Here is a 27042-nt window from a genome sequence, read left to right as displayed (position 1 = left end):
TATATATAAATTCCAGAGTGTTACTCTTTTATCTGTAGAAACTCAGTTATGTTTAATTTATTCCCTCTGGTCATTTACTTGAGAATTAGTCTTTATTAGTCTTTCTCTCACTCTGCCTCCTGACTTTCATCTTCGGGCATATCTTTGCACAGTTTTGTTATATATATATATATATATATATATATATAAGTTTTGAGCATAGAATTTACTTCTGTTAGTTTAAGAAAAAATGAGTTTTCTGGCATGATGGTTCCGTGCCCTTTGAGGTTGGATCCATGCAAAGAAAGGATCATATTTCTGGTAATTTGGCTGAAACACAAGAAATTGTGTTTATGCTGGCTTCAGGAAGGCAGACAGTACCTAGTCAAGCATAAAATCTGCCAGGGCAACATTCCTCTCTGAAAATGTTCTAAAACATTTGAACCAGCAGTGTGAGTTTGTACTGCCTCTGCATTTTGTGCCATGTGGTTGCAGCATTTTTGATGTGGTAGTAGCTTAAGACTGGCACTGCTGCCTCACAGAACCATGCCTATGCCAAATGGGTTCTGTTCTGTACATTCTTCAGCAAAAACAGGGACTAAATTGGTAGCTGCTGACCCAGAGAAGTTTCAGTGATAAATGTTTTAAGACAAAATAAATCAGGGATTTACTGAGCTACACGGATGACCTGATATCCCAAAAGCTTCTTTTGCTTCGGTTTCATACAGGATCAGATAGGTACGTATGCAGCCAGGGAGAACAAGCTATTGTGCTGTGTGCATCTTTTCAAAATCAATGTCTGCTCTCTAACATGGATCTGTGAAATGATCTTGAGCCGTTTGGGGCTTGTACATCTGGCTGAGGCCTAAAGTTGTGTGCCTAAATAACAGTTCTCATTTCTGAGAGCATCATGTTAGCTTTTTGTGTTTTAAATTGCCTGGCTATAATATCCAGCTTTGCAACATTCCATCATCTACAAGACATTCCTTCCAGTGTAGAGTTTTCCCTGATTTAGGACATTAACAGTAAATCTCACAGGAACATGCAAGTATTGATCACTGATAACAAATCGGATTAATCAGGGTGGGGTTTCATTCCTTAGGAGTCTCAGGATTGGCTTCTCTGAATATTATTTCTTTGTATTGGTTTGGAACGGCCTGGTTTTGGGTAGCAGGGGTGCCACAAAGATGGCTCCTGTGAGGAAGCTGCTGGAAGCTTCCCACCATGTCCAGCAGAGCCAATGGCTGATGGCTCTGAAGATGGGCATGCTGCTGGCCAAAACTGGGCCAATGAGAGAGGTTGGTAACACCTCTGTGATGACATATTTAAGAAGAAAATCAAAACAAAGTCACAAGATTTTGGATTCTAGTCAGAGAAGAGGAGGAGGTGAGAACATGTGAGGGAAAACAACATGGAGACACCAATGTCAGTGAAGAAGGAGGGGAGGAGGTGCTCCAGGTGCTGGAGCCGAGGTTCCTCTGGAGGCCGTGCTGATGACCATGGTGAAGCAGCTGTGCCCCTGCAGCCCATGGGTCCAGGGGGATGCAGAGATCCACCCACAGTCCGTGAGGGAGGTGCCTGTGCCGGAGTGGGTGGGTGCCTGGAGGAAGCTGTGATCCACTGGAAGGCGCGGTGGAGAGAGAGGGCCCTTGCTCCCAGGCAGGAGCAGCCTGTCCTTGGAGCACTGCACCCTGTGGAAAGAGAGAGCCCCGGTGCAGCAGTTTTGGGAGGGCTGTGTGCCCGTGGGAGGGGCTCACGCTGCAGCAGGGGCGGTGTGGCTGCTGCTCCTGAGAGTGGACCCACGCCAGGGAAGTTCACAGAGAGCTGTCTCCCATGGGAGAGACCCCACGGCCTCACAGGGGAAGACTCCTCTCCCGGAGCAGCGGAAGGAAATATCGGTGATGGACTGACCAAACCCCCATGCCCTGTCTCCCTGTGCTGTCAAGAAGATGGAGGGGAGGGCTGGGGAGTGAAAGGTGTACTAAGGGTTTACTTTACTTCTCATTATCCTCCTTTGATTCTGTTAGTGATAAATTCACTTTGCAACTTAAGTTGAACCTGTTTTCGCCCTTGGAGTGTTTCTCCCTGTCCTTGTCTCACTCGTTAAGTGTTCCTTAATTTTTTTTTTTCCTTCTCCCTCCTCTGCTCAGTTGTGGCAGGGGAGGGTGAGTGAGCAGCTCTTGTGGGTGCCTGGCATTGGGCCAGTGTCAAACCACGACATTCTTTTACTACAAGTTTGGAGGAAAACAGTGTAATAAATAATTTCTACAACACAGTGAGAAGAACATGGGAGCTGACTATATACAGAAGAGGTAATACCTTACCAACTAACTCTGTCTCTCTTTCCTCTCTCTTGTAGCTGGTTCTTCTTGAGGCTGCTCTCCTGCTTTGTCTGTCCTGTTCTAGTCTTAGTGGGTGATGTCCCAGCAGCTCTAACCATCAGACTTCAGTACCTCACTAGGTGTGTATTGCTCAATTTTCTCTGCATGTTTTCTGGTGTCGCATGGGGGGCAACAGTCATGTTATGCTACTCATCTCTTGTGGCACTTGAGGCTGAAAATGTCATTGGCATGTGTTATGCTTCAGTTCCATAGATTGTTTAAGCCCCATTTTTGCTTTTATTCTGCTGGTTTTCTTCCCTGGAGAAGCACAAAGCTGCTGTTTCCATGCACACTCACAGGCCTTCGTGTTTGCTCCTACAGCTGCTGAGCTGCAGTATGAATGAGCTTCTTGATGCTCATAGAAACACGTCGTGCGAGCAGGACTGAGTAGACTTGGAGGGGTCTTGGACAGAGCAGTAGTGGGGCAGCTCTGAACTGAGCATCCAGACTGCTGGACATGAGAAATCCCTGAGAGCCTCTGATGCTGAGAGAAGCCCCTGCTGTGTTCTGTAGGTGGTGGGTGGACACTGCACTCTCCAAACACAGCTCACTCACGGGCCTGATCTGAGGAACACACAGTACTTTGAAGTGCAGGGGATTTGAGGTTCTTCATGACTGTTAGCATTTAGGTGCCCAAATCTCACAGAACATGACCCCTCTTAATCTGAAGAGCTCTTTAAAAACTCTTGACTATCAGCTACATCCTATAATAGCAAAATTAACATGCAGAGTTGACTCATGTTTTTTGTGGAGCACCAAGTGGCCCTTGGAGTCTTGGCAGTGTTTCCAAGAGCCTCAGACTTGGGCATGAGCTGGGGTATTAGTAGTGAGCAGGACCCCTGTTTTGGCCCTTTGCACTGGGGTGATTTTCATCCTCGGTGAGCACTCAGGTTGTATTGACTCAGAAGGGGCCTTTTGATGCATTAGTTTTTCACATGGACAGTCAGAATAAACACATCCTCTTACTTTGCTCTAATTCTAGTGCAACACTAATGTACGTAGAGTCACGTAGGCAGGAGAGAGAGATTTGCTGCTGTCAGCATAGCCTTTGATACTCTGTAGGCAACTGGTTTCTGTGTTTAGAAGTGCAGCCTAAGGAATAATTTTTACCTGGCTGCTCTGGGTCTAATATTTTCATTTATTGATACCCTTTTCAATGCACTTTAATTTATTTACAAATGGTAGCAAATTGCAAGTGGCAGCCTGAGTAACTAACTCATGAGTCAGTACTTTTTTTTTTCTCCTCCAGTCTAGACTGCTGATAATGTAAATTGTTGAAACCCTGGGTAAATAATTAGGGGTGCAATCAACAGCAAGCAAGTATTTATCTGCTAATAAAACATTTGAAATGCAGAAGTCTGTCTTTGTCCAACAGTTCTTAAAAGGCAGTTATTGGTTCTACTGCTGTTTCTGCATAGCAATTAGGATTTTTATGGTCACTAATTGTACATCTGAAAATTTATACAGTTTATTTTCTGCCTGTGTTTTTCTTTGCATAGAGAAAAGAAGCACAATATTTATGGTTTTAAGGAGATTAACACTATACTTTCTGCAGGGAGATCTCTCTAGAGATTTGTACCATTTATAGAACCCAAATTTTCTAGGTTTTCTCATGTGTGGCATCAAAGGGCTTATATCTCATTAAGGATTTTCTGAATGGGATCTTTGTCACATTCTCAAAATGTGACTTGAAAGTTATATACCAGCTCAGTCATCAACTTGATTTTTATTATTGAAGCTGTAACTGCTTCTGAAGAGGGGCTTCTTGATTTTTCATGCACTCTTGATAAGGCTTTTCCTTAGAACAGAATCTTGCATTATATGTTCTACAAGAAACCTGTTTGTTTTAAATTTACTTATTGTAGATAACATCTTGTTATCTTCTTTCTACATCCCCACTGGATTCACCTTCTGAAATCAGTCCCCAGAAATATCCAGCCTGTGGGACCCCTAAAAGATGACTTTTGTGTGATATCATGGTTGCATGTGAGAAAGAGCAGTTCTAGCTGCAGACAGTGAAGTTCCTGAAAGCTGGGCCCCTGTGGGGGTGACTGAGGAGACCTGAATTCCTGCTCTGCAGCACCTCGAAGGAGCCTGTCTCCATTCATCAATCTCTGACTGATCCAGACTCTTTTCTTGGGCCTGGAACATCCCCTCATGAGGTGTATTTGGATCTGTGGCAGCCAGGCTGTTATCTGCCCTAGCATGAGGACAGTGATGATCAGTAACCCAGGGGTTGTCTTTAGGAATGTATAGTTAGAATTGCCACTCCCACTCCCCAGTATGCTTCTTCCAAAATCTGACTTGTGCCCGGGTCTGTGAAGTCCTACTTCTTTCACACTGCAAAGAGTCTGTGAGCATGCCTGCGCTCCTGGAGTAGAGACAACAAACAGAGCTGTCTCCATCTGTGCAAAAGCAGGGAAGCACAAAAGCAGAAACATGGAACTTGGCTGTGCATGAGCCAGCTGAGGTCCAGAAAGTCTGGCTGTGCTCGTGTCTAGCTGTGCCAGGGCTAAATCATGCTGAGATGGAGCAGGTGAGTCTTCCTGTGACTTCCCATGAATCATATTATCCTTTTAGAGGGTTGTGAGTCTCCTTTGCAGAAACAAATTGGTAACCTCTCTGAAGGTTTTATAGACTTTTAATAATCTATTGGAAGGTCTCAGAAGTTGGCAGCTTGGTCTGTATTTGACTAGTCTGTGACATCTGGAAAACCCTTTGGTGGTTTTTGGTTTTCTTTCAGAATTTCAATAGAAGTTAAATCGATGCATAAATGAGAAAAGTCATTTCTGCTTACTGGTCTGCAAACATGAAAGCCTCAAGTCATGGTTATAAGTAAACATTATGAGATTAATACATGGTAATCCTTACACTGTTCCCAACATGATTTTATATTACCCTGATCCCTTTCAACAGCAACTCTCTAAGGATTAACAATGAACACAGAGCTACTGGCAGGTTATTCCCTATGAAATCAGGGTGTATGTCATTGTGTTTGGGTCTGTCACTTCTGCTCCAGTGTCTTTTCGGCCTGTTGGGTGATTTCAACCATATTTGACAAAAGAAAGGAGACTTTGAGCCTACTTAGGAGTTTCCAACAAACTGTGTAAAAACATGCAGCTTAGTCACTACTAATACTCCTCTTTGGGAGCATAACAATATTATGACCATGTTATTATGAGCTACCAAAGAATCTGCACAGGAGAGAGACCTGATAAATGTAACAGTCATGGAAAATGCATCAGTCAAGAGTGTGCATCATCAAAAGGCACAGAACGATGAATCGCAAAGCATCAGGAAGCAAGGAACTATCTGTGCTCATCCTTGTTGATAGATTGAAAACAAAGAATCTTTGGCAGCAAATCAAAGGACAGTTTCTCAGGACTTAACTCTCATCACAGAACATGAACTGTTCTTGAATTACAGGAGCTTGAGACAATTCTGCCTCTGCTCATCTCAGAGATGCTTTAAGTAGTTTGGTAGTAAAGGGGTTACTTGTTTAATGAAGGATTCTGTTGAGGCCATCATTTATGCTTATATTATACTGCTGATTTCATACTCATAGTAAAATGTTTTGAATGATGTTCAGGTCACAGATCTGTGGAGTCAGTGGGGAGTTTTACTGCATGCACCGAACAGGTGGAGATAGGGTTTTAAATGGGTTGTTTCATAATCCTGCTAGAGAAGACATAAGGCAGAAGTTCTAACCCATCTAGCTGGTTTCTGAGTTCCTTTTTCTGCATTGAAAGACAAGCAGTCCTCTGTGTATTCCATGGAAGGTGTTTGCTTTTTTCATTTGCATTATTAGCAAACAGCTGCATGAAGCACTGTTTCATTGGCTGAAATCATCAAGCATTTCAACTGCAATTGCACACTCTGCATTTGAAAGTGTTTTCCATGTTACAGTGTGCTGCATTATTAAAAATGAAAACTGTTTTCAGCTACTGTCTGTTAAGTTTGGGGGGGGTGTGGAAAAATGGACAGAACTGTTTTCTGAAACCATGAAGTTTCTGTCTTTAAAAATGTTAAACTTCTCACTTATGCTGTTGAAGACAAAAATTCCAGGTATCTGTAGAGAGAATGTTCCTCGTTCCCTCTAAAGCCATATCTTCTTTATATATTTCTTTTAAGTACGTTATTATTTGCACAGTGAAATTAGCTCTGCAAGAGGGATGAAAACGCTTGTCAGAGCAGTTTTAGCAAAAAGATGAAAGGAATTAAATACAAATTCTCTCAAAGGTGAGCATATATTTTTTTCTTTTTTGAACATGGAAGACTTAGATTAATTACTTTTAATTTAAAATCAGATCAATGGATGGAAAGATGGGTGCTTTTCAGAGAGCGCTGCAGTTTGCTTCTTAGAATGATCAGTATTTTAGCAGGGTGACTAACGATGTGCATTTTTATCTTTAACCTCTGACCTGTGCCCTCCCCACCCTTTACCTAACCCTTTCCATTTGCCCTGGTCAGTTAACAGGCAGGAAGCATTTGAAAGCAGTCATGGATGACTATGATATCAGGTCTGCTGCCAGCATTTTAGCATCTGTTAAAGAGCAAGAAGCTCGTTTCGAGCGGCTCACCCGCGCACTTGAGGAAGAGCGGCGCAATGTCTCCTTGCAACTCGAGCGTGCCAATCAGCCCACAGACCGAATGAGCATTTGCAACATTGGCAATGGTCAGCCACTGGCAACCGCCTGGCAGCAGCTCGTACTGCAGGTAACAGCCTGCTCCTTTCACTGTCACTAGAGTCCACCCCTAGCACAGTGTCCCATTCCAGAAAGTCAGTGCATTCTGTATGTTGTCAGCATTTCATTATTGCGTGGTGTGTCTTCTGATAGCCCAGAGCTGGGGTGCAGTTTGTGCGCTTCATGGAGTCATCTGCAAGCTTGAGCTTCAGAGCCTTGGCTTAGAAGTTGCTCTTCCTCTTAGCTCATGGGATACTTTTAAAAGTATGTGCATACTTGAGTAGAAACCCTAAAGAGGGATCTTCACACCCTCCTCTAAATCTATGCACTTGCTGTAAGTCTGGTGATGTGCTTGTGATTGAAAATGAAGGCTGAATCATAATCTCCATAGCAAACAAAATTTCCATTAGAAATAGCTGGACTTTGAATAGAGGGAGCAGCATGAAAAGCAGAGATTTCCCTCCTGCAAAGCCTTATTGTTTGTGTAGGGAGGACTTCATAATTTGTTTCTCATGTGCAGTGAATTGATAGACTATTTTAATGATGCAAACTGGCTTTGTGGGTAGCTATAGATTTCCAAACAATGTTTTGCTTGATATACATTCTTTAACTGTTTAAATGTGCAATGATAAACTACTTACGTCTCTAAATTACTTCAGCTCTCAAACCCCTCTGACACACAAGGTAAGTCATGCAGAAGCAATAGTACCATTTGTGAAGGTCTGTTTCCTGAGAAAACATGGTTCAATTCAGAAGGAAACTGGGCTGTGACGATTCTATAAGTTGTTTCCCAGTTATACCAGACTGTTTTACAATTATACTTGCGTTGAGCTGTATTCAGGCAGACTTTATCTTATATTATGTTAGCACTGCTTTTCTATTAACAGCTGCCATGTTTTTGTACATGTAGATGCTTGAATTTGGGATTTCATGTGAAAGGAGCAGCTTGCACTGGTTAGGCTAAAAGTCTGACCATGTCTGGTAGGAGCTGTAGGTGGTTCTCCTGTGATGAGCATCTGGGCTGGGAGAGGGGGGATGTGCTTACATATTTTTTATAGGAAAAGGACAAGTTCACCTTCACTTTTTCTGAATGACTTTGTGCAAAGTGCCTGATTAATAGCTTCAGAATGAAATTCCTTATCCACAAAACTGATGAAGCATGAGTTTTCTGCATTGTAATGGCTTAAGGTCTAACCACTTCCAAGAAAACTTAATAAAAGAGTTTTAAGTTACTGGGGTCTATGTGACTCTTACAGAGAAACAGCCCCTGTAAGTGACCCCAGACTGAATCTGCGTATGCTCAGCTCGCTGCCACTGGGTTAGGGGAGCTTCAATTCATTGATAATTAGCACTGAGGTTTTTAGAGTACCTTGTATATGAAATAAAATGGTTAAAAACGAAATATGCACAATTAAGAATCAACGTAAGGTTAGTTGTGTGAATTCTCATAAAATATACCAAGGGCCAAATTCCTCCCTGACTTACTAGAATTAAATACTGTTTCAATGAAAGATGAAAGCTGTACATTCAGTCTTACGCAGAACATAGAATCTTTTCATCTCTACTGTTCTGTGTTGCATTTCATTGTGCGGAGTACACAAAGCAAGAGGCGCTCTGTGCTCTACTGTCCGTGGGGATTGCTCACACCCTGTAGTGAAATCCAGCTCTCTGAGGCCGTTTCTGTGAGGACTGGCTGATTGCTGCACATCACCCCATTCAACTGTTTGTTATAAGGAATATTGCAAAGTAACTCAAGTAGCAGCTTTTCCATTTGGAACTTGCATGGTGATTATACATAATCTAGTTATTCTGAGTAGAATTTGGACAAAAGAAATGAGGGTTAGCTCCGTTTTATGAGAGTGACAAATAATCTTTAATCATCTTCACAACCAGGCATCAGTTTTCCATGTTGTTTGTTTGTCAAAGTGGAATCTGCCAAAGGGATTTGTTAGGGAAGTGTGTATAGTCAGGGCTTTGTTAATTGAGTCTCAGTACTTTTTTTTTAATATACAATCCCATACTTACTTCTTAGAATAGAAAATTAAGCTTTTTTTTTCCCCTTTTCATTTTAGACAAGGAAAAGTATTATATATATGGGCAATGTGCCAGGAGTCTTAACAGTTTTCTGAAGTCCTTGAAAGACAAAATCAAGGTCTTAAAAAATATTGATTCTAATTGATTAATTCTGGAACTCTTACTTTAATTTCTTTCTTTTTTTTAAATTTTATTTTAATACCAGCTTTAAACTTGTTCCGTAAGAATAACTCCTTGTCCTAGACAGCCCAGTTAGCCACTTGCTGGTGAGTTCTGCCTGTTCAGTGTGAATTTCAGATACTGGAATAGAACATGTGAGCTCTGGTGCGCTTGCTGACTTTTTCTGTGAGTGTGTATGCCATTGTGTCTATTGGCCCTTGATGAGAAATATCAGATCTGCAAATGAGGTCAGGGATGTGCTGTAATTGCCAAAAATTGCATGCATAGGCTTCTTGATTTCACATTAAGAAAGCATGGATACTTTTTTTTTAAAATTACCTTAAAGATCTCTTAATGGGAGAAGTTGATTACTGGGACAATCTAAACAAATCATTAATGTTTTTTTCAGATATTAGTCAGAAATAGCTGAGATTATTCTTTAACAGGAAACTTTCTCAGAGGAGAGGTTTCTGGGAAACACTGTCCTCACAATGAGAGGTCCTAACTGTTGTTGAAAAGTCTCCCATTCGTATTGAGAGTCTTTTATTCAGGTAGTGGCCAAGGCATGTGCTTCCTTAGCCCGCTGCAGAAGGCAGTGCCTGCCAAACCTCCAGGCTCTGCAGAGGTTTGTACCTGTCTCTGTTCCTGCAGGAGGCTGTGAGCAGCTCCTGCCATAGGGACAGTCAGCTTTAACCCGCACAGGCCCTGGTGAATGGGGACAGAAGTGCTCTTTGTGGTTAATGCACTTGGGGTAAATGTAACTTCTGCCCTGTGCAGCTTCCCCAGTCTTCGACTGTAGCTGCAATTAGAGTTTGTTGCTGAGTGTGCAGCCAGTGACATGAATTAGGGTGTTTCAGCTCCAGAACTTTTGGAAGATATGCAGCTTTATACATGTGTTAGCTGCAGATTTTGAAGTGGACAAATAAAGTGCTCTTTCAGACTAAGAAGCCTCTGGGCAAAAGGTCATTAGTTACACAGTGAAAACCTTGGCATTCGTCTGGAAAATGTAACATTTAATGAAACTTTGGTCATAGATCTTTTATCTGGTTAATAAAATCTCCTAAAACTCACTGCAGTTTTTAAGGATGTTCTTGAATGTCTCTGGCCTTGAGTGGTGGGAGCCACATGGCTGGTCACTGCTGTTGGTTTTTGGAAGTGAAACTCTGGTTGGACTGAAAACAGAAGAGTGGTCTGTTAATGTGTATTTGTGTTTGCTTCTCTAACTTTTGAGGTAAATCATGTACATTGGTTATTACAGTATCCCAGGCCATGGGAGTCTTGGCAGTCTTTGCCTTTTTGGTCAGTTTACCAGGGCAGGCACAGTCCAGTAAGTGTCTGAGTTGCTGGTGAGTAGCACCCATCATGTGTTTTCTACATATTCAAGTATCTAGTTGATAAGGTTTTTAACAAGTCTGAGAAATCTTACTGCTCTTCGTGTATGAGGTATTTAGTTTAATCTACCTGGTTTTGTTTAACTTCTTTCAAATCAGCCTTCTGCTGCTCTTCACAGTGGGAGCTCAAGTTGGGCAGGGAGGAGATACAGATGTGCCCATGTGGGGTATGTGCTGTGATGGGCTGACACAGAGATGCAATATTAGCACCACAGAACATAACTTACTACTACTAAAGAACATTCTCTCATATATATATATATATATATATATATACTTTTATTAAAATATTAGACATGTGATACTTATTAAACACAAACCTATATCCTGACTTGGTTTAAACTGGCAAGGCTCCATGGGTTTCAGAGAAGCTCTGTCAAGTCTGATCATCTGGGGAGCTGAAAAAGGTTTGCATTCAAAGATTGTTTCCCATTGGTACATGGTGACAACTTCCCATTCCTGTTAATGTTGCATAACCAAAATAAAGCACAGCATTTCGTAGACCTGTGTAAAAAAGCCCTGTAACAATACATTGACTTCAGAGATTCTGTAGTGCCTTTTAGGGATTTGAGAGGGGTTTCTGTCAGAAAAAGCTATTATCCACCTTCTTACAGGTAGGAAAGGTGTGGGAGTTGCCAAATTTCACATGGCACAAATAACAGAAATCAGCCCATTACATGCTGGTGCAGGGTTTTACTTATCAGATATATTGATTCTTATGTGCCTGTAAGAAGTAACATGGGTTGATCTGAGAATTCTTCACACTGACAAAATCACCCAATAATTAAAAATTTATAATATTTGACGGTTATTTTGATTCTTTTAGGTTCCCAGTGGGGGGTTTGTTGGGGTGTTCTTATATGAAAAAATAAACCAAGTTAATAGAATTAATTTTTTTCTTCACTTTACAAATATGATTATAGCTGTTCGAGGGAAATTAGCTTGTGGAAAAAAGCTACAGAATATTTTCATAGTTATGATTTGGATCATTTATATAGCAGCTTATGTTCCAGAGAAATAACACCTGTTTGAAAACAAACATATTTGACATTTTTTTATATTTTAGGCAGGTATTTTTAAGCCATAATTAAGCACCAATATTCTTCAGTATTTATGTTAATCTGAGGTACCTGTGACTTCTGCCAAAAATGACATTTAGTGAATCGAGGGCCATTTTCAAATAAAAGGTGAACTCTAAAGCACACCAGAACACATGGCGAGAATTAAAAAACAAATACAAGAAGATTAGCTCAAATTGCTTTTCTAAGAAAATACCATCAAGTTAACCTTTCTGAGTCAGCCTGGGCAACAATAACGCTTCTGTCTGTATTTCATTACTTCTATTTAAGGTTCTCTGCTCCACACTGACGTAGTGCAGACTGCTAGAATGTAGAGGCTATTTCCAGTGCTTTGATAGTAAGAACGTGGGTGCATTAATATTGTATATAATGGGTGTATTAATACTGTATATATGTTTAAACATATCCAGGGAAGAAGCAAAAATGGGTTCTGAGCTATACTGAATCTTCACCTCACCTTTTCTCTCTTCTGCATCTCATACAAAATGCAGTTCCATCTTTGGGTGTAAAAGTTTCATATAATTAATTTGAGTTCGTAGTGCCTCTTGGCTTCCTGTGTTATGTAACATATTTGCACTCGTATTAAGGGACTGACGGCATGGAAAATTCCTTTTTTTTTGCCTTACAGGTAAGGTCAGGTACAGACAACAATGCTGTCGGTTCATGACAACTCCCTGGTGTTACAGTACTGTTTCCTGCTACAATGCCAAATACCAAGAAAAAAACTCACTGGTAGTTAACCCATGGATGTTCTCCTTCTGCTAGTATTGATAGGTAGCAAAATGTCGAAAGAACTTGCAGGGATAATCGAATTCCTTTATAAACCCAGATGAAGGCATAGAAATGTACGTTCTGCTTGAGGGGTACAGCATGGTTTGGTGTCTGTCACTTCACGGCCGATCTCCGGCTGCTGCCGCCCCTGCCCAGCTCCCCTCACTCTGTAATTTGGCTCATGTTCCTTTGGCCTGTAGGTTCCTGGGAGTTACAGGGGCACTTGCTCTGCCCTCAGCCTGATCCTGCAAATTCAGTGAGTAGAGTTACTGAGCTTCTAGGAGTGACCTGGGTCAGGTTTCAGCTTCTGCATATGTGCAACTATTCAGAGGTTCCGGGGGAAAAAAGAAGAGGGAGATTTGGGAATATGATTCCCATGGGAGAATGAGTTCTTATATCAGAATTCACTGTGAGCTGGGAGATACTTGCAGTACCAAGGGATCCCAGCAGTTAGGAACTGCACCAGGAGCCATTACTCAGCTGCTTTTTAGGGAGACATGTTCCCATCTGCTCCCGTCCCTGGCTTCTGCTGTGTTGGACATGACAATAATTCCATTTAGCTTGGAGGTTGGAGCTTGAGTGCCTTTTTTATGGACATTGTTCCATCTCTGTGAAAGCATCAGCTCCTGGTTTAGAGTAAGAGTCGGGACCTTTGGCTGATAGCTCAGCAAGAGAGGAAGCTGAAGCAGGAGCTGGTGTTCTCGGGCCCAAAGCACTGCAGTTGGCTTGGGGCAGTGCTGCTGCCAGCCCGCACCCTGCAGGCCTGGGCCAGAGCAGGAGCTCTCCTGGAACTACTGCAGGTGTCAGAGACTTTACAAAGTGACAGCATGGCATGTGGCACCACTGAGGAGCTCCTGCTGTTCGCCTTTCTGCTGGGATGACGCAAATTCCAAAGGAAATCCTACAACCTGCCTTATGTATTGCAGGAGGAATTCCATAGCAGAAGCCTTAAAATACTGTGCATCAGGCATCATGGTATATATCACATGAGAGGCTCTGAAAATGGACTCAAGTGGTATCCCAGCAAGAATTTACATTTCCTTGTTCTTCTGTTTCTTGAATAGTCTCAGCCCGTGATTATTCTTCACTCTTCATTTAAGGCCTTACAATGGTAAAAGCATGGATACAAGTCAGTGGGAATATTAGTGTCAATTTCAGCAACAACTAAGAAGCTTTGACCAGTTGAATCAGAAGCTGTGCAGTCCTTTCCAGAAGGGAATTATTTGATAAGCAAACCACTTAAACCTCACTTATGAGAGTTATTTGGGGCTCAGAACTGCTGGCATGCAGCAGAATCCACTCAAAATCTGATGTGTTATCCGAGAAGTGTTTGTACAAAACTTTGTCAGCGAGTCTAGTTTAAAAAGTAGATTCCAAATGATTCAATAAAAAATAAAAAGGGAACCCAGTAACTGAGAAACTGACCCTCTGTCTGGAGGAAGAATTACTTTATTCTTTGTATGATTTGTTTTTTCGAAATTTAATTACATACTATTTTACAGCTTTACATGTGTAGATTGAATGTATACTTCCAGCTCCAAAAAGCACACCTTTGCAGAAATGTCATTTTTCTCTCTGTCATCAAAAGTACCTCACATTCACGTCTCACACTTCATCTGTTAAGTATGTGCTGTGCAACTCTCTGTGGGAGCTGCTGAATTCCAAAGTGCCATCTAATGTTTGTCTGCAGGACAGCAACTGCCTTGCACTAATGATGGTAACAGTGCAAAGCAATGGCCATGTTTGCCCTAAGCATCTCAAATATTTCTGCAGTTTCATTTGCCTTGAAAGTTTCAACTCCTTTTGTTTTGTGCAAATTTTTATTGAATGAGGTTTTGGAAGCAACTGAAAAGCAAGGATTTTCTTATTTTGTTTGCCAAGACTTGAGAAAGAATGATTTTTCACAAGTGTTAGCCTTTCTGGCCTGGAGCTGTGCCAGGTTTAAATTAAAAATATTTAAATTGAATGACAAATTCACTGTTCCATGGTAATTTTCCATTGCTTTACTAATAGAACTTTAGATTTTACATTGCTTTACTAATAGAACTATGTTTTCTTCTACAAGAACATATAAGAGAAACACATTAAAATTAAGTTCTGATTGCAGTGTGTTCCTTATTATGTAAACAGGTATCTAGGTTGTTCTTTGCATGATATCTCTGAGTGTTACAACATCAGCAAGTATAACAGCAAGTAATTATTAAAAATGTCTCAAAACAGGAACATTAAAATGTAAACATTAAAGAGTAGTATCAGGTTTAATAGGATTTTTTTAAAAAACAACTTTCTAGTCACATTTACCACATTTGCTTCTTGATAATTAACATGAATCATCTTACATTAAAAGTTGTGATTTATTTTTCATGTCCTGCTGCTTGTTTGTTTCTCAGTTCAGACAGCAGAACATGATTAATTGTCCTGGCTTTTTAAGATTTTTAGTTGTCACACATTTTAGTTCCCAAGCATACGACTGTATTAGTTTAACTGGGATGTTCAGGAAGAAAGATTATAAACCATCAAAACATCTGTTTGCACTGTATCTCCCAATCTGATGAAAAGATTTTGTTCCTAATGCAGGCCTTGATCTGTAGGGGTGCAGTGAGGCAGAGCTTTATCCCTACAAGGCGTTGCCCAGGACCTGGTCAGCCTTTGTGAGCCTCTTCCCTCGCAAAGCCACGTGTGGCTGCAGAAAGGTTTTGCAGAAACTATAAAACCACCAAGCAGCCAACCTGGCAATTTCCTTTTCCCCTGAGCCCTTTGGGCTTTGGACCTGCAGGGTTCAACCTGGCTTTTAAAATCAAAAATTCTGTAGAGTTTCCTTTCAGCTGTTCTGCAGTGTCTGTAAGCTCTTGTGAACTAATGCTGAAAGAGCCCAAAATGGGTGTTGGGTTATGATGACATGAATAAATTACTGAGTCTTTTGCTAGTTTAGGCCATCTTGTTAAGGGTTCAAATTATGTTCCTGCTTGCTTTGTCACAAATGTGGAGTAATTCACTGAAGTCATCAGTGTGACTGAGAACAGAATGGCCAAAGATGGCCATGGGCAGCCTGAGGCTGTGTGCCAACTATAATTAAAGCCTTTGATTTAAATAAATGTCACAGTTTTCTCTTTATTTAGGTATTATTTAAAAAAACCGAAACACAAACCAACCAAACAAAAACCAAAACCCCAACAACTGCTTCTTTTTTAAACTACTAAATTACTAGCTGAAGAGAATATTTTTTATCCATAGTTGTGGTGACTGGGAAATGTTGTAGAATACTGTCAGAGTTCATTTTAAGGACTCAATCTAAAATCCTGGCACAGTGGCATTTTTAGAATACTGTAGTTAAAGATAGAAAAGAACTATAGTGTCTGTGTTTCTAACCCATCTCAATTATCTCTTCTTCCTTTTTGCAGTCTTATTTTCATATGTAACTATTTAAAATACAAGAAACCTGTTCTGGAATAAATTTCCTACACAGAGACCTTAATTCTCTCTTCAGAAGGGACTGCAAAATAGCTTCAGGTTTTGGTTTGAAGAGGACAGTAATTACCATGAAAATGGGTAGATTGTGCAGACAGTTATCAGTCCAGTACGTCATGGCAAACCACATTTCTGCCTTCTGGACGAGAGAATGATGTGTTAAGCTGGTACCTTCTGAGCAAGTGTTTGTAATCTGCAGCATGAAATACAGCACAAATCGTCTGGAAAATCCACAAACCAAAACAGAATCTGAGAAACAAAAAATGGTTACTACTGAGTCTTTCTTTCCTGCATTTGAGTCTTTGTTTTCCTTTCCAATAACTACAGCATGAAATTATGGTTACAGTACCAACCTTAAACTTGATTTGTTTTCCTTTCTGTTGTCATTCTGTTATAAATGTCATGGTAATTTAATTTTTTTTTCATAAGCTCGAGGGGAGGGTGTTTTTATCCCTTTAAAATGTAGTTGATTCTTACCTAAATGAAGCTCCTGGGAAGAAACATAGGTCATTCATTCAACTGCAACCTATATGCAGTGACATGTAGCTTCCTCTGTCCTTTGTTTCTAATGTAAGCAGTGCTGTCACCAGACTGTCCTTGTTCTCATCCTGTCATATGACAACTTAGATGAAATGGAGTTGACTGATATTAGATGTAGCAAGATGGAATCTGTGTTCGTATACAAATTAAAATCTCCTAAACTTACTGAAATGCCTGATGGTGTCAACCTATAGAAAGTGTCTGCTTCCTCTTTGCTGTATTGTTCTTCAGTCTTGTGGTCCTTTAGACCTCTTTTTTAATACTGGCTTCTTAAATTAAAAAAGACACCTAAAATCATTCTCCATATAAACACAACAGCTCCCTGATTGAGGCAACCTGGCTTTGTCTCAATTTCTAACCTTGCAGTATGGGAGCAAGAAGATTGTCAAAACCATGTTCATGGCAATGCTAGAAATATCTGGGTGGATGTGTCCTGCTAGAGTCACGCAACCGTTTTGGAGCAAGTACAGATGCTTTGGAAGGGCTCCTGTAACTTTTCAAATACGTTTAAAAATGATGGTAATGCTAACAGAAAAAGATTTCAAAATGTATCTCGGAGATAGAATGTTCTGTTTTCATTTGTCTGGATTAAAATCACTACTGTAGGGCACTCTGACACATCCCAGCATGCTGTGCTTTAGATCTCCCACTTACCTTGTTTATTTGCTGCATGAAATTCACAGAAGGACAATAAAATATCCTTGGCATGGAAGCCCCTGTTACGAATACAGGCTCTCTAATTCGGAGACTTGCCATGGGTGATGGTGGTGCTTTTGCCTATATGGTTAGCTGGGATTCTTGATTCATCTTGTGCCTTCTTGCTCTGTTGGGTTTATGGAAGTTACATATCACTGAAGCCATATGTTATGATCCCAGGCAGAGCTGTAAACCATTCCCTTTTTACTGCCTCTGAGAGCAGATCAATCTATAGAGCAGCACTAGTGATGGGGAATTTTTTAAGGGTAATGGGGAAAATAAGAAAAGAGAGCTCGGCTGAGATACTATACTATTCCATCTTCCAAAGAATTAAATCCCTTCCTATTTATAAATTTTTAATTTCTCAGCAAGAAGAAAGAAGGTTTTCACCCTGCTTTTGCAGCTGGGAAAAAATGTGACAGATTAAGAATTTAAGGTTCATTAAAAAAAAAGAGGGGAAGGTTGTGATGTAGTCAGCAGTCTGATACTAATGGATAGTGTTTGTTGCCAGAATTTGGAAGTTCAGTAGGGATCTAATCCATAACTCTTTTTTAGGTAATTGGTACTTTGACTTCACATTGCCAAATCTCAGCATTCAGAATTATAAGAGCTGGTAAAATACTGCAAGAGGCTAAGGGGACTGGAGATGTAATTTGCCCTTAAAAAAAAAACCCAAAAGTTTTAGCTTTGAGACAAAACATTTTCAAAATTTACAACGAGAAAGCCTACAAGCATCCATTTTATATTTTAAAAGAAAAGCATGTTTTTAAATAACAACCTGACTCCAGCAGGTGGGACTTCAAAATTCAGCAGCACTAATCTTGCATGGCTTGCACAAATACCTGTGGGTTTACAACATGAGAGACTTCTTATGTGAGTAAGAATTGGCAAGTCCATCCAGGAAGGTTTTCAGTTTCGTCGCTTTGCATGCAAGAGTAGCTCCTTCAGTGCCCTATGGATATAAGCTTTACACTGTTTTTTTCTTTGACAGTGTATAAAGGTCTGGCACATAGCCAGGTGCATGGCTAAATTGAATGGTGCTGTTCTGTGCCAGCATGGCCTCAACAAAAGTGGAGCTATTTTAGTTTGTTAACTGAAGAAAAGTTGGACAAGGAGAAGGGGTGGGGAGAGCGCTTTACAGAAGTACAGGAGACTCATACAAACCTTATTCCTTTTGCTTTGGCCTTTACGTATTTTATTAATGGCCACTACAGTTGCCTCTAAATTATTCCCCTGTGGATAGAATACATCTTTTCCCTCCAGTGAAGCAAATCACTTCAGCTAAACCTTGTGGAACATCTACCATTGCCCTTGTCAAACTTTACAGCATTTATTTTTAAACAAACTAGGATGAGCTGGGTAACGTAGTTCTGCCATGTTCTCTGCTGCAAAAATACAAAGCTTTAGCTCTAATATACATCTGGAGTGCTGACACTGGCACTAGTAGGAAGGCTGAAAATAGGATTCAATAGATCTGATACATTTCTTCCACTCTTAAATGAGTGTATAGGAGATGCCACTTTTTCACGTTCCTCTGGTAGGATTGATACAAATTAACTGTTAGTTATGGTGACACTGGAAGGATGTTTTAAAATTTTCTGGGAACCTGAAGCTGGGATGAAAAGACCCTTTTGTGCAAAGGTGCCTGTTCTGATATTAAAGACTATTCAATTGTACCTTTCTTCCTGGTGTGTAGTTGGTCTCCCTGTCTTGGACTATGCCTGTTTTCCAGGGATGGTCTCTAATTTGATGCCAGTATCTTTCAGTCCTTAATTACCATTGTTCAGTCACCAGCTGTTACTGTGTTGGATTTACTTAATTGCTTTGGTTTGCTGCAGGAATCTAGTAGGAAGAGGGAGAAGCACCATTGCCCCTTGTCTGTGTCTGCAAGCAGTGCTGGATTTTCAGCACTGGGGGGGCCTTGGCTCCCTCCCAGGTCTGGCCAACAGCTTCCATGGAAGGGCAGGGCTCTGGTTCAGTGCTGGCTGAGCATCTCCTCTTGCCCTGTTGTGGCTCCAGGGGGAAAAACACTTAAGGTTTAGCTAAGGTTGGTTTACACCTACCAACCTACATCTTTCTTTTAAGAATTGATGTCTTAAAATATTTAATACATCACTTTCTGCAGTTTTGTGGAAAAGGCAGAAAGAAGGATCAGATCCTAGAATAAGAAGTATGGGAAAGCTCTCCTTCTTCCCAGGTATTTCATAAAGGTTCACAGCCTTGTTCAAGGAGTGAATATTAAAAACTAGGTACTTCAAATTTACTAGAAATAGATGGATGTGAAAACCGTGTTGAACTACGCTGTGAAGTCCCAGTTCTTGTTGCAGAATGTGGTGGATGCAAGGCACAGCACATCTGGCATTCATTTTGGTAATGAGTAATTTGTCCAGGCGATCTTCTAATGAATGTGGGACAGGTTCGTGGGCAGGTGAATGGCTTTAAAAAATGAGGCCAGTTGTACTTTTTAGCTCTAAGCCTCACCGCACCTGTGTAAGATGCAAAAGGGAGGAGACGGCGATAGAAGATCATCGTTCTTTGGTGTTGGCGCATTAGGGATGCCATTAATCTCGAAGTGAACTGCAAAAAGTAAGCAAGCGAGAAGGTTTCCTTTCTTGTGCTTTCTTGCAGACCGCCCTGTAATTCCGGAGGCAGCTGCGCTCCCCGGGCAGGCGCTGTGGGAAGAGCTCTCTGCCGCCGGAGCCGGCAGGTTACCGCTCTGAGAGACGCTGGGAACAGGCGGTTTCCCTCTTTGTCTCTGTAATCCATCAGGAGAGATCCGGGGGCGGGGAAGGCGGGCCGGGAAGCGGGGGAACCCCCGGGGCTCCGGGCGCGCAGCCGCTCGGTGCAGTCCCCGGCAGCCGGAGGCACCGCGCGGCGGCGCCGGGCACGGGCTGCGGCTGCTCCCGGCAGCTCTGCCCCGCTCCCCCGGCCCTGCCCCTCTCCCCGCTCCCCCGGAGCGCCGGGCACGGGCTGCGGCTGCTCCCGGCAGCTCTGCCCCGCTCCCCCGGCCCTGCCCCTCTCCCCGCTCCCCCGGAGCGCCGGGCACGGGCTGCGGCTGCTCCCGGCAGCTCTGCCCCGCTCCCCCGGCCCTGCCCCTCTCGCCGCTCCCCCGGCGCGCCGGGCGTGGCCCGCCCCAGCCCGCTCCGGCTGCGGCTGCCCGTCAGTGCCGCCCCCTGCACGGAGCCTCCCGGCGCCGGGGCAGCGGCGGCAGAGCTATGTGAGAGGGACGCGGACGCGTCCCCTGCCGGAGCCGCGGCGGTGCCGGTCCTCCCGGTGTAGCGGGGCTTTTCCTTGGATGGGCTCAGTCCGCAGGGAGGCTGCGGAGGGGCTCTGGGGCGCCGAGGGTGCCGGTCCGGGTACAAAAGGAGCGAGCTTCGCCGAGGGAGGAGGCTCTGGAGGCTGTCAGAGCAGCAGGCTGGGTCCGCGGAGGGGCTGCGGGCAGCCGGAGGTGTTCTGTGCTGGGGACAGCGGGACCGGCTCCTCGCATAAATGCCTGCGGAACTCAAACAGGTTAGCGCGAAACTTGTGTCCTTTCCCTCGGGCTCTGCGGCCGCGTGTGCGGGGGTCCTGGTGGCGTGGAGAAAGCTGTCAGCGATGGAAGGGGTTGTTTACTTGTAATTTCATTTTTAGCTGAGAACTAAGAGCAAAAGCTGAGCTGCTCGTTCTAGCAGAGCATTCGAGAGAGATTCTGCTTTTGTCTCTGTTGTGTTAACTGGTGAAACACCCAAAAAAGCAAGCCATTGTGTTCTTTGACCTTCTCGTCCTGCTCAATAAATCTAGGGAGCTCTTTGACATGAACAGCTAGAAACAGTGCTTTTAAAAGAGAAAGCTTTGCTATTGTGCTTTTGTTAAATGTTTGCTTTTCCCATACTGTGTTCCCTGGCTTTCTCTTTGATTTTGTTGCTGGACATACCAGGGAAATAACGGCGGTTTTTCACTCTAAATGTTACCTTAAACATAAAGTTCTCTTGGCTGTCATCTTAATAATTATAATGGACCTAAAACTCGGTGCAAAAATATTTCAAATGTTGTTCTTTACTTTCAAGTGTCATTGGGTATTCCAGGGCAAAGATTTAAATAAATAGAGATCATGTAGGCTGCTGTAATTCATAGGTGCTTTCCCTGGGTAACCTTCTTCTTCTACCTCGTAAGCCTTAGGAAACCCGATAAATTCAGGTGGTGGCAGGGTAGAGCTGTTTCTCCAACTAGGATGAGGTTGTGTCTTTTTCTTAATCCTCCTTTTTCTCCTCTGCCTTTATAATTGAAAACAGAGTACTTTAGAATAAGAAAATGCAACAGTAATACATCACTGATAATACATCTGTGAATATGTTTAGGCTCATTGCACTGGAACTGTTAGAGTTTGTCCGGCTTGGTTTAATATGCTGTGTTCCACTCACCCATCTCAGTAACAGAAGGCTGAATCATTTCATGATGCAAATAGGATGCTGATTCCCTTGAGGGGAAAGTAGCCCTTTCATCTGGGCCCTCGAGTGAGCATTTCTTTGTCTGTAGGATTCCCTGGCATCGTGGTCCTGCCTGCTGGAGATGGCCGATTGCTGGTTTGTCTGGGTGTTTGTTTGTGTTCATGCTACCTGTGGGCTTCTTAGGAAGGGATTTGATTTGTCTGTGGTGTTGTTCACATTGCCTGACCCACAGCTACTGTACCTGTCAAATTACATGCAATGGACTGTTGAGTTTTAGATAGATCTAGTTAGCAGCTCCAAGGGATTTTGGTTTTGTCTGGGTTTTTTTAATACATAAAGGAAAAAGCTGGAGGTAAGGAGCAGAATGCTAACAGTAAAAAAAAAAAAAGGGTATGTTTAATGTCTTTTGACCCGTGCAGTACAGCTGTGTTCATGTCTTCTGGGTTTTCTGTGTTGGTAGGCAGAAAAGCTTGAGTGAGAGTGGAAGATTGTTAATCACTTTAGGTCATGCTTTTCAGTTAGCTTGTAAATTCTTCTTCCATATCAAAACAAAAAATCTCATGGTTTTAATTTTCACGCTGTCTGTCATAGCTGAGGATCAGACAGAGATATGCTGTTTTATCTTTTCTGTTGGAGTAATGGTTCTGGATTCATTCTGAGGCCTTTTAATAGAAAAACTGTTCAATCTGGTAGCGCAGCAGTTTATTAGAGAATGCTTTGCTTAATGAAAGGTGGTAGTTTTAAGCCATGAGTTGTCAGATAAATTTATTGTGCAGTTACAGAGCCTCTAGAAAGTAATTCTTTAGCTGTAATGATCACAATTAAGTAAAACTAAACCAAATGAATAAATGACTTTGAGGTGGATGACAAGTCTGTACAATCCATATAGATAAAGATAGGGAAGATACTAAAATGGACTTCTGCCATATTAACTGAAGGCCTATTGTGTTTAGATAAAAACAGCTGTGAAATAGTAATTAAAAAGAGTGAAGAGTAACTTCTAATCATGCTTTTGGCTTTTGCCGGGAATAGTCAGGCTTCCTGAAGTTCTGGGCCACAAAAGCAGCATTGTACCTGAGGGCATTGGTAGAGGAACCAAGTGCTGAAAACCATAAATGTGGTCATGAGTGCGGAGGGTGGGTGTCACCTTCTTGAGTCTTCCCTTGGCCATTCCCCCTCCTGCTCATGAGGGATGAAGGCTGTTGAAGTTTGTGCCGAGTATCTGCAGTCTGTAATGGCCTTGGAAGTAAGTAAAGAGTTCATGAAGTTGAGAAGGATCTTGAAGTCTGGAACTGTTAAAATATGTGTTCATGCAGTATCACATACAGCTTTGATCTGGATCTGAAACCTAAAGTGCTGGCTTGCCTCGGGGCCATGAATTTGTGAAGGGGAAAGAAGTCACTTTAAATGACTTTTGCCAAAAACTCTTCAGTTCTCTGTTATTCTTGCTTTGGAAAATACTTTATTAACATTCTGAATTCAGGCACTGACCTCAGTAAGGCTGTCCTTCCTCAGCACTTTGTTCCTGAAGCTTTTCACTAGAGGATGATACTGATGTGAGAGACTATGAAATTGTAGATCTGGCAAGATGAAAAAGCAGTTAATCCATTAGTGACATCCCTGCTGGGAGTCTGTATCAGCGATGGAAAGCTTGTAGAAGAAATGTTCGTGGAGGTGCAGCATGCAGTAGTATCATCATTTTCCAAACAGTTGGGTGAGTCATATTAGAAGAACCAAATAAGAAGGGGGAGTGTAAGATTTGGCATGGATCTCTGTAGGGATTCACCCACGGATTCTCACATATGACCGGCCTGAAACAGGTCTAATATGCTCTACTACCTTGGAGTGAAGAGATGTAGCAGTCTACAAGATTGAGTCCTCCTTGTTCCCCCAAGCAATCCCTTTGCCAGCAGTTGTGATCTCTGTAGCAGAGCTGGGCATAGGGAACGTGATTTGGGACTCCCTGGGGCATTGAACTATGTACTGGAGCAACTGAGCAGAGGCACACACTCCTATGAGCTCTGCCACAGAGGCAGGAATTCTCTACAGGAGGGTGGGTTTTGGAACTCTTCAGGCAGTTACTGCCCCGTTCAGGTGTGGAATGTCAGAACTCAGATGTGAGGATGTGCCCTTACCTCTCGTAGAGGAGCTTGCACAGCTGAGTCCTTCGGCATAAGGAGGAAGCCCTGGAGCTGCAGGAGGACACCTGTGTAGGACATGGAAGTGTTCTGTTTCTGAAAAGGCCTCAGTAGGAACTGTGTTCTTTAAAAGTGCTGTTGGAGCTGTTGAGGTGCGAGGGCCTATAATGTCCATTCTGTGTGACTGCCTGTGTGGGCATAGCTTTATAACAGCAATGGACCAAGCAAATACCAATACCAAGCAAAGCATTCCAGCAACTGCACTTCCCGAGGCCGTATTGCTTAACCACCTGTCTCAAAGGTCTGGAGGTGTTGTACATGGAGCATCAGGCTGGCTGCAGTTTTTGCTTAAGTTACATTACAGTTACTAAAAATAAAAACATGTTTTGGTGGGTTTTGTTGCATTTGGGTTTGGTTTTTTTTTTTAAACAAGTATGTGCACTCAAGGTCTTTCCAAATGTAGAAGTACTGATTATGGAAGATAAAGTGGAGAAAAAAGCATGTTAAACAACCACATTTGAAACTGGATAGACTGGGTGTTTATAACAAGGCTGTTAGCAAACACGTAATATTAAACACTCTTCTCCCAGGAGTTCATTTCTGCCACTAAATTAAGGTTTTGATTCAGTAGGAGTAGGATCAGAGCCACTGGATGAAGTTCTGTCCTTGCATTTGAGTGTTAAAATAACACGGCATTTTGCTGAATAGAAGGATTTCAGCATATTTTCGGTGTGTCTTTACCTGTTCCTGTCCCTGTTCCTCAGTTGCTCTAAGTTATTTCTTCTGTGCTAGCAAAATTCTGCAGCTGTAATACAGGGGAACTTCTAAAAAGCTCCTGCTTCAGACTGCAGCACTGCTTGTTCTCCTTTGTGGAAATATTTGTGGATACTGTGGTGTGAGATGGGAGATTCAGCTTTGGGGTTCAGAAAATCCTGTTCTTTGCTGCTGCTGGCCGTTGGTTTCCCAGAGTGTGCAAGAAGGTGCCCTCTTGGTAATGCAAACACGTGTTTGAGGCTCATTCTGTGGGCAAAACCAGCAAACTGATCCAGCTTAAAAACTGAAGCAAACCCTACAGCTTCATGAAAAGAGGAATGGCATCCTGAACCAGGCTGTTTGAGCCTCAGGAAGGGTCATACTTCCCTCCTGGGCATGAAACAGGGAGGAGCAGTGGCTCTGTATGAAGTTACTGGGAGAAAGAAAAGGGCAAGGGATGAACAGGAGCATGTGGGCAGGAGCTCATGTTAGGGCTCTTGCTGGTGAAACAAGGTGACAGTACAATATAATATCTCAAGTGCCTTGGCCTGGGAGCCCTGTATACATTTGGTTTGGTCAGATCTTCCCAAGGACAGAGCAGAGCAATAACAAGATTTTATTCTTCAGGTTTTTTTAAAACTACTGTTGTTTCAGTAGCGTGTGAGAAGTGAAACACAGGATTTTGCTTGTAAGTTTTCTTTGGTTTTGTTTTTCCAGTGGAGGTTTGAAGAGTAAATGGAGTCCCTGAAACGAATCTTGAGACTAGAGAGGGCATATTTCAAATTCTTGGATAAAAGGAAAACCGAAACTCGAACATTGATAGTTTTAAATGTCACAGTGTCCTTTTTGTCTTCTGTCTCTCATTAAGTTGCAGCCAGGCTTTGGTACCTTTTTTTAATTTGCCTTTATGCCTAAGAATGAGCAACTGTGTCTGCACCTGAGAGAAGCCAGATGAGCAACGCTTGCTTTTTCAGGGCAGCATAATCTTTTGTGTCTACAGATGGGTGGGCAGAATCTTTTCTGTTGTATTAAGGGGTGGAAACTCCATGAACTCAGTGCTCCCTGTATACTGCAGTAATGTGAAAATTCGTAACTTTCAGTGGTGTTCTCTGCCTCTTTGATGAGTCAGGCCCACACCTGCTTACAGCAGGAGATTGAAATGCCTGAGTTTTCCCTTTTGTCTAATCCCACACATCTATCCTTAGCATCACAACTCCTCAGTGTTCAAAAAATAAAGTGTTTTAAGTAAACTTGGAGAATTTTTGAGCTTTGGAATTTCTGCCTCTGCAAGCTAAATCACTTGGCACAGCTCTGAACTTTTATTTTCAGCAAAACTTTCTCAGCAAGATTATTGTAATGTTAAGAGAGATGTTACTGAAAGTCTGTAATGAAACCAGAGTGAGGGCTTATTTTTATACTGTAGCGACTGTATTTTCCTGTGTGTTTATATATATGTGTGTGAGTATAAAAATACATATGCGGAGGAGATGAGAAGATGATTTAATTTAAGTAGCATTACTCTGGATGTGTGTGTAGTGTAAGATTGATCAGAAGAATTATCTGGAATGTTCAGAAGTCCTTTCAAAGCACAAGCTTGTAATTGATTAAGGAGCTGCTGAAAGAGATGCAGCACAACTTGTTTATGAATGATAGAGCCCTGAGTTATAAACAGGTCCTGTGTGTGACCAGGATTATTCTGCTGTTTGAATTGTAAACTGTTGGAAATTGTTTTAGTAAGTTTTGCATCTGAATATATTTGCATCCCTCTCTTTTGATACAGTTCTCAGGTGAATTTGCTGTTAAGGGGAAAAAGGCCCTTTTGGCTCCTGGGCACAGCAGTGAGTGAGCCTCGGCTGGTTGGGTGTGTGATGCTTTAACAAAGACACAAACCAGTGTCTGTACCAGAGTTATGGAGAGATGAGAACTCCAGATTTGAATAAGATAAAGTTATTTGTTTAAGGAGTTTAACACAGGCCTTTTGAAAGTATGTTAATTCCAAGTAGCTCTGGAGAAAGGATTGATGAAGAAACCGGTATGTAAGACTACAAATGGGGCTTCACACAGTACTGCATTGCAGTAATGTAAAACAAATTGTTTTGAATGGACAAAACTACTTACTTACAGAGCAGATTACGTGGGTGGCTAGATGTCTCCATCAGCACCTTCCTGAATCCTTGTTAATCACTGGTAAACCAAACTAATTCTTCGTATTGAAATGATACCTGGAAGTTCTTTTATGGCACCACTGCCTCTTCTGTTGGCATAAATTATGTTGAGCAGCTGCTCTGGTTCTGCATCAGGTCACGTTGATGTTCTCCCATGGACATCATTTACTTCAGGCACCTTCCTGGTGTGACGTTCTTGCCTTACTGGGGATTCCAGAATGGCCATTCTGAAATCATGGAAATTCAGGAATTCAAGGTGTGCATAATGCCTTGCTTTACACATGCCTTGAAGCCCTCAGTGCTATGTTTAGGGCTTCAGAAGTGCTTTGCATCCTTTATATGCTGTTACAGATGAACCCACTGGCTCGTTTGCAAA

General features: G+C 42.2%; 1 protein-coding gene across 15 annotated transcripts in view; it reads left to right on the top strand.

Annotated features, from left to right (window-relative positions):
- The window catches only part of ARVCF (ARVCF delta catenin family member), a 258446-nt gene that overhangs the window by 96966 nt on the left and 134438 nt on the right, over positions 1-27042 (top strand). For 9 of the 15 annotated variants that reach the window (XM_048322525.1, XM_048322522.1, XM_048322530.1 and 6 more), the window contains exons 3-4: positions 2339-2440; positions 6831-7076. The exons of 2 other annotated variants lie outside the window; for them this stretch is intronic. In XM_048322525.1, coding sequence (XP_048178482.1) covers positions 6861-7076 — 216 coding nt within the window. In that variant the 5' untranslated portion in view covers positions 2339-2440; positions 6831-6860. Of the gene's footprint in view, positions 1-2338; positions 2441-6830; positions 7077-20330; positions 20694-27042 lie in introns of those variants that run through there. 4 more of the 15 variants (XM_048322527.1, XM_048322536.1, XM_048322532.1 and 1 more) reach the window with 4 other exon arrangements.

Source organism: Corvus hawaiiensis, chromosome 18 (assembly GCF_020740725.1).
Source record: "Corvus hawaiiensis isolate bCorHaw1 chromosome 18, bCorHaw1.pri.cur, whole genome shotgun sequence".
NCBI lineage: Eukaryota > Metazoa > Chordata > Aves > Passeriformes > Corvidae > Corvus > Corvus hawaiiensis.
The sequence above is the reverse complement of the archived record's forward strand: the minus strand, read 5'-3'. Positions and strand labels throughout refer to the sequence as shown.